An 8,333-nucleotide genomic window follows, 5' to 3' on the forward strand; every position below is an offset into this window, starting at 1 on the left:
TCTCTTACGGACTTGTGTTTACCTTAACAGCCATTGGTTGAAAATTAATCGGTCGATAAAGAAAAATCTGATAAAAAAACAAATTTTAATATTTTCAAAAATCTTGATATATTCAGTATACAAAAGCCATATTACAATATTGGTTTAGAAGATATATTTTAAAGCTGACCGACTTTTGACGATGTTCTTCTTAAGCCGGATGAGTATGGCTTGCCCCACCTAGCGGAGATTTTTGTAATTGAAAACATTGAATTTTGAAGAATTGTCGAAAAAAAATGAACAATTTAACCACACAGCAAGTATGCAAACTATATTCAGATATAGAAAATAATGCAAACGATATTTCCTCGTCTCATTTATGGTCTCATCCCCGAGGAACAAACGTTTATCTTTAAAATGCTGCGAACTTTTCAGATTTATGTACCACCGGTACTACAAGTACTGAAGTAGGCCTACTATTACTAACGCAAATATGAGAGCCTGCAGGGCAGGCTCTCATATTTGCGTTACTAAAGTAACTAGGCCTACTAGTACTAGAAATTACAGTACATAACATGTAGCCTATATATTACTTCACTTGAATTGAAGACTTGCTCCGAGTCAGACTCAAAACGTTGAGACACTGAATGTGTTAGTTTTTAGCTACGATTGGGGGTGCGTGAGGGGGGTGGGGGGGGCGAGATATCCAATACTACCCCAATAATATCACCACATGCTCATTAACTTACTAATACTACCCAACATAATGATAAGGATACTACAATGACCTGCATATTACTTGAATTTTTTCAAAAATTGTGAGTTATATCGTGGGATAATAATGATGTAGCATGTACTTCAAATATGATAACCGATGCCTGACTGTTCCATTTGCCTCCCTTTATCATCCAAAACAAGCAAATAAAGACGACGAAGTTAAAATAAGAAAAACAAATATTTTGTGTAGCCTATATTTTAATCAGTGTCATATATCATCAAATCAAACATCGCTAACAAACGGGCCAGATCTATTTCATTCAGAAGGCCACCTACAGATTTCCCCAAGGTCATGTGATGCTCTATCCTTAACTTCTACTTTTCAACTTAATTCAGCTGTGGGGCTGAAAACAGCAACTCTCTTAAACTAAATTAAATACTACTAAGCATGCAATTTATTTTTCTGATTTCAGCCACGACTACCAAACCCTCAACAACAGGCCAGTGTGCCATTAGCAATACCACAAGTAGACAGAGATCGTATATATCAATGGATTAATGAATTAACAAGTCCAGACACTAGAGAAAATGCATTATTAGAATTAAGGTGAGATATAATTATCTAATCATGTTGAAAACATTCTTAGTCTTACAGTTAACCACAATCCTGAGAGGATGGTTTTGTGTGGGAGTTGCGGTGCCCCAGTATGGTTGTGACTTGTTCACTAACCAGGACAGGAGGTCAGAGGTTCAATCCCAGTGTTGGCTGAGACAGTTGCCAAGGATTTTTTAAACTGAGGTCATGTATACACATTGGCATGCATGTCAAAGAACCCTTGACACAAAATTCACCCATAGCACATAATTGTTTGGTGTGTGCACATCTTCATTTGCCCATTCTGTGCAGAAAAGTAGGATGTTTGATTTTCTGTTTCAAGATCAATGATAAATATTAGAATTGAGGAAGAAAAAATAATGTAATTAAACTCAAGTGTTAGAATGTCAGATTTTACTTTATTATAGTTTCAAATCAAAAACTTTGAATATCTGCTCTCTTGGTTTTTCGGAAACATAAAAACTATCTTCATGAATTTGGGATCCGAGTGATCTGAATGATTTCTGAAAACCAGATAGATAAATTATTGAAATTCAAATGAACAAAGCAGACTCTAAGTTTAAAAGTAGTTAAACCTTGAATATGTAATGGGACACATGTAAGACCAAATAGCTATGATATCTAATTTTATTATGGAGTTTATCAATAATTTTGGATTAAAAATTGTGTTATTTTGAATGTTCTGTGAGTTACTGCTGTATCCTGTCAGGTAGTAGTACCCTATGATTACACATGGTGACCATGAACCTTTTTTTTTTGCAGTAAAAAAAGAGAAGTTGTCCCTGACTTGGCACCTATGTTATGGCATTCATTTGGTACAATTGCTGCTTTGTTACAAGAAATAGTCAATATTTATCCTGCTATTAATCCACCAAATCTAACTGTAAGTAACAAAATTATATATTAGAGATCCCCTTGACAACAAAATATCAAAGTCATCGGTTGCTTGCCAAACCTTATTTGTTTTCTCTTTGTATTTCATTTTCCTCCCACTTCTAAAGAAAAGTATGAATATTTAAGTAAATGTATGTCATATGTCAGTCCAGAAATGACATGGTTAACAGTTAAGGATTTAGTGTTGACATGCAGTGTATTGTGATAGGTTTATGTCTGTATTTAGTTGTCCTGTTTTCCTGGTATGACTATTTCAATGTTGCAGAAAATGGAATGCTGAACCATGTCATGATTTTGATATGTTTTTCAGGCTTCTCAGTCCAATCGAGTATGTAATGCATTAGCATTATTACAATGTGTAGCATCACATCCAGAAACCAGATCAACATTCTTACAAGGTATACTTCACACTATTTAAAACATGGCTCTTGTTTTTATATTTGCTAGTGGCTGGTCATCATTTGATTTTTTGTTCTTTCACATTTTGATAAATAATTCACAAAAGTGAATTTTTTTTAAATTAAAAAATTTAGAATTTTGAGAACGTTCACTGTTCACATTGATGGAACCTTATATTAAACAGTTACAAAAATAGTATAAAGGTGACGACCTGAGATCAATAGAAACTATAGTCTCTACTAAGTTATGGATGATAATTTTCATAATTGTGGACGGATATGATTTGTTTGTAAAAGGTTTTTGATTGTGTGTGTGGCCTGAAACATTATATTTTTTTTTTCTTATTCTGACCTAAATATTTTAATTTTTATTGTAAATTTGTTTAATGTTTCAGCTCATATTCCATTATTTTTATATCCGTTCCTACATACTGTTAGTAAAACCCGACCTTTTGAATATTTACGATTAACTAGTCTAGGAGTTATTGGTGCTTTAGTCAAAGTAAGTAATAGTTACATGTATTATCAACATTGTGTCTTTCATGGAGTCATTATACTAATAATATACTGTTACAAGAAGTTGATATGAACAAGAAAGTAATGTATTACTATTAGATGCAACCGTTATGTTCGGTGGCATAATGAATAAATTTGTAGGTACAGTAAACCATGACTTGGTACAAATCCAGTTGTCTATCAGGATACTCAGTGTCTGTGAAAATATATTTAAGCCAAATAAGAAATTATTCTGGTTCTCAGATAATCTTGCATCACTTTAAAAGGGTTGCATGGCCTGCTCTATTAAAAAAAAAAGAAAATAAAAACAGTCACGTTATTTACTGTGCTTAAAAGTTTTACCCATTACAGAGAAGTACTCTAAAAAAAAAATATTTGAATGTATCCCGTAATGTGGCACAGGCTCAATTATCGAGTACACAACCCCGATCAATAATACTGACAAATATAAATGATACTGGATAATCACACATTCAATTTATACAACATGATGAGATAAATGTATTGCCTTGTGTTGAAATGTAATGTTGGGAAAATAGATAGGAAACATTCAAGTCTTATTACTTTCAATCTATATATGAACAAATTACTTATTTTACAGCAGATAGATGTACCTAGCAATAGATTATTTTGGATGGTTTTATAATACGTAATTACTTGTATATTTATATGATGTACAAATGGTATCTGAATTAACTGGAGTAGTATTGTTTCATCATGCACCAATCTATTTCCTAAAATAATACCTGTTTTATTTATTTTTCTTTTTATGTTACAGACAGATGAACAAGAAGTCATTAATTTTCTCCTTAATACAGAAATCATTCCTCTATGTCTCAGAATAATGGAAGCAGGCACTGAATTATCAAAAACGGTTGGTTTTAATTATGATGTTCAAAACTATTTCCACAATTTTACCTCTTGATAGTTGTCCATTCATGCAGTCTTTGGTTCTCTTACCTGTTTGTTAAACAAATTATTTTCGTCTTGACAAGATTAGAATTATACTGTATGTCTGTTAGTTTGAAATACCTTTCTTAGGTTAATCTATTGTTATTCTGAGTGTGATATTCAAAATAAATTATATTTATTTGCTTGGTGAGAGAGATAATGTCACTGTAATCAAACAAATAATCTCTTGACATTGATGTTAGTGGATACAGATCATATATTATAAATCACTACAGAAGGCCAAGACAAGATAATGAAGTACTTGTTGATAACTGAGGTTCAAGCTGTCCAAAGCTCCAGCTTTGTGGACCAATTTTATCAATATTTCAGATGTATTATATTTTGAAGTAATATTTTTGCATGTTTTTTTTTTAAACTTAAATAAAACAATTATAAATATTTAACACCATATCTTTGTTTGCAGGTAGCCACATTTATATTACAAAAGATATTATTGGATGAAACAGGACTATCATATATCTGTCTCACATATGAAAGATTCTCACATGTAGCTATGATATTGGTAAGTTCATGTAGGTTGTATGTTTAGTTCATTTGGTTTGCAAATTGGCTATAATGCTCTTTACTACGGAAATATGTTTTTCTGTGGAGTGCAGATTTAGCTGTTAGTTTGTCAACAATGATCATTACCATTGCTTCGAGAATTTGCATTTCTGTGGAGTACAGATTAAGCTTTATTTCAGTCACTTTATTAGTTTTTTGCCTGTGCTACAATTTAATTTAATGTTCTATTTTCTTATAATTTAAATATTTTTTTTGTATTTTGTATCTTACATTACAAGAATGTCTGTATTTACTGTTTTAGGGTAAAATGGTTTTACATTTATCTAAAGAACCATCAGCTAGATTATTAAAACATGTAGTTAGATGTTATCTTAGATTATCAGATAATTCCAGGTATGTACAACTTTAATTATTCCTTTTAAATATCTTCAATATTATTTTTAATTAAATAGTATTAAATACTGGTTTTTGATCTTACAACATTTTTGTCTAAAGTAAAAGAAAAAACATTAAGTACAATCAGTAATGAGGGTTTAATGGTGTCTGAGAAATCCAGATATTAGAATTCATAAACAAACAATATTCATTAAAATCATGATTTTATTTAGCATTAGATGACTGGTGATATATTGTTGTCATCCTGGTCTGTTGTCTCTCAAGAGGCTAACATTGTCATCCAACTGACTGGGGCGGTTGGGTGGCACAATAGTTTAACGCACCTCTCAGTGAGTCATGTCTGATGATAATATTTTCTTATGTATCTGTATATTCTGTTCATTTAGGGCTCGAGAAGCATTACAACAATGTCTTCCAGATCAGCTGAAGGATAGCACCTTTGCTAACTGTCTCAAAGATGATACATCTACTAAACGGTGGCTGCTGCAATTACAACAAAACCTCGACACACCCGGTGGTCCCGACCCTAGAGGCATGCCTCCTTTACATCAACAATAACATAAGTCATGTTGATATAAATCGAAGAATAGCGTAAATCTAAATTAGTCCTATATGTTATGAGAGCAAATAAAGAAACTTGGTGTAAGATGTTATATATCAGGGAGCAGGGTTTCAGACTGCATATTTACCAATCCGTATTGAGATTAGACCTCAATAATAAATATGGGTTGATTTTATACCCATGACACATCCAAATTGCGACATGGTATTTCACACTTTTAATGGAAAAATTAACTTACTAGTATTGCAGTTGAATGTATACATTGTTGAAAAAGGTTCCTGCATTTATATAAGAGTGTTTATATAAAATTGAAGATTGGCTGTATTAACCTGTGCCGTTTCCATTATTAATAATTGTGCTAATCAAAATTATAAGAACCTTGTTAAACAGTTTTATTGGCTTTCTCTGATCATGATGAGAGCTCATACTATTAAAGCTTGAGTATTTGTGTTAGCCATATTTAAAGTTACATGCATGTAAAATTTTAAATATAATATGTATTTGTTAAATTTGAAGATAGGTAATACTGACATTTATTATTCTGTTTGTGAGAGGGGTTTGGATCTTTTGACTAATAATATAAATTGTTACTTGAAGAATTTGTGAAAAGTGGTCAATATTTTAATCTCAATCTTTAGTGACAAAAGGTTGCATGTTGGTTCATTTGGGTTTTGTTTTTTGCAAAAGCTGTGAATCCATTGTTTGAACAAAATATGTACAATATTTATAACATACTGATTACCAAGAAGCTCTAACAGAATATTCTCTTTTTGTTTTAAAGATAATGCAAAAACTGCTGAAAAGTATTACATATTTTTTTACGTATTTTAAAATAAATAGGAGAGAAATTAAGCAATTTGGATGAAATATAATTGCTATTAAAAGAATCTTATTTATGTATGAATAGTTTAAGCATGTGGCTTAAGATCTTGTGTGTATAATGTCTGACATTTTAATTTGTTACTCAGAACATTTTAAATTGTTTGTATAAATTGTTATATGTAGGAATGTTCTGTTTTTTTTACCAGTATTAAAAAAAGAAAATCCTCAAAAAATAGATAATTCACAGGCCATTAAAACTACTTATTTAGTTTTCTTTTTGAAGTTTGCTTTGATTCTGTCATCTAGTTTGGCTTATCAAATTGGATATCACCGGTGATTGTTTTAAAAGCATTACTGGAGAAACATACATGTATAGCCGCTTTGGAAACTTATAAACAAGAAAGCTTAAATATTATTGTGGTATTTGGGATATCGCGTCTTCAGTTTGAAATAAGAGATGTCAAATGTGACCGGCAGTAAGAGTTCTATGTTCAGAACTTTCATTGTATATGTAGGTGAGAAATTTCAGAAAGAAGACTTATTTATAGAAGTAGAAGGTAATAGGCTCCGGTGAAAAACAAACAATCCTAAAAAGAATGAAAAATATACTGGTGTAAGGATTTTAATGAAACTATGTCGGTCATGACAGTTAGATAATAAAGGTTTGTTTAATCACTGTCATGGTGGCTATTTTAAACATGATATGTGTAATTAACTGAAAGTTAATCGGTTATAAATTATTATCAATGTTTTTAAAAATGTTATGAATATGTCTTTTATTATTATAAGTGCTTTATCAGTGCTAGTATTTGTAAGCAATATAGATTGTCTGATGCATTTGTATTTTTTGTAAATAAATAAAATCAGTTATAGAAAATCTTGTTTTTGTTTGTTTTAACAAGTTTTACCGGACACTAACTTATATAGACACTAACTTATATAGTGCTTCGGTCATCTATCAATTTTACTATTTAGACCCCCTTAATCAATAGATTTCAACCAGATTTGGTGGATATGTCACCTGGGTGGTGATTACATTGTACCTAGTTAGATTTGTTCAAATAAATATACTTATTCCATACTAAGTTGTTTTGGAGCCCCTTAAAAGGGAGAATTTGGGAGTATAATTTTAAAGGGTCTTTTGTGAACATCTATTGTGGCTCATTCCTAGACTTGATTTTAACCTGAAATCATTTAATGTTTGTCCTGCAACCAATGCTAGATTTTGACCAGTCTTCAGTTTTCAAAAGTTTTACTATGTGCACACTAAATTCATATCTGATGAAATGGTTATTCTTAAAATTATTGAGGCTCACTAAACAGTCAATTTATTTTAAGCAAATGGTTCATTTCATTGGTGGCTAGGTGGTTAAGATGCTGGCTCGTTAGCCTGGAGGTCGGGTGATTTATCCCTGCATTGGCCGAGAAAGTTCAGTGGTGCAGAACGGAGGGCCTGACAAGGTCAGCTGTCCAGTCCTTGGGATGATACGAAAAACCGAGGTCCCGTGTATACATTGGAATGCACATAAAAGATCCCTTGGCAGTTGGAATTCGATATAAGAGTAGGCGATAGTGCCACTGCCCGGGCAAAATTTCCCTCATAGCACACTGTATGACGTATGCCCGTCTTCATTAGCCCGGTATAGGAGTAGGATGTTAAACCCCATTTCATTTCATTTCTTTGGAACTCAACTGTCAAGGGTTCTTTAATGTGCACAATAATCTGAACAACTAAACGCTGTCCCTTGCCAGGTTCTCCAGCCTTCATCCTGCATCAAAGCTCGCTGTAAAATCTGGATGAACATTTTCTGCCTTTCCCGAATTGAACATGGGCCCTTCAGTTTAGTGCGCTAGCACTGTGGCTCCCCTGGTTTATGTATCCTCAGTTCCTCTGGAACTAATGCCTGAATTAAATGCACTATAAATAAATCAACTACATTTTTATATACCCCACTTT

General features: G+C 32.2%; 1 protein-coding gene across 1 annotated transcript; it reads left to right on the plus strand.

Annotated features, from left to right (window-relative positions):
• Positions 1-163: 163 nt before the first annotated feature.
• On the plus strand, positions 164-7,247 carry LOC126832252 (CCR4-NOT transcription complex subunit 9). Its single transcript, XM_050562975.2, has 9 exons — positions 164-299; positions 1,170-1,303; positions 2,075-2,195; positions 2,517-2,604; positions 3,000-3,106; positions 3,899-3,994; positions 4,496-4,594; positions 4,898-4,989; positions 5,379-7,247. The coding sequence occupies exons 1-9, from the start codon at positions 276-278 to the stop codon at positions 5,548-5,550; spliced, it is 933 nt and encodes a 310-aa protein (XP_050418932.1). The 5' UTR covers positions 164-275; the 3' UTR covers positions 5,551-7,247.
• Positions 7,248-8,333: the final 1,086 nt, after the last annotated feature.

This window comes from Patella vulgata, chromosome 9, assembly GCF_932274485.2.
Source record: "Patella vulgata chromosome 9, xgPatVulg1.2, whole genome shotgun sequence".
NCBI classification, from domain to species: domain Eukaryota; kingdom Metazoa; phylum Mollusca; class Gastropoda; family Patellidae; genus Patella; species Patella vulgata.

Excerpts from the sequence above, each read along its gene's own strand:
- LOC126832252 (XM_050562975.2), top strand. The coding sequence starts at position 276 with ATGAACAATTTAACCACACAGCAA. Across the intron at positions 2,196-2,516 it reads TTAATCCACCAAATCTAACT|GCTTCTCAGTCCAATCGAGT; the intron begins GTAAGTAACAAA and ends TATGTTTTTCAG. Across the intron at positions 4,990-5,378 it reads AGATTATCAGATAATTCCAG|GGCTCGAGAAGCATTACAAC; the intron begins GTATGTACAACT and ends CTGTTCATTTAG.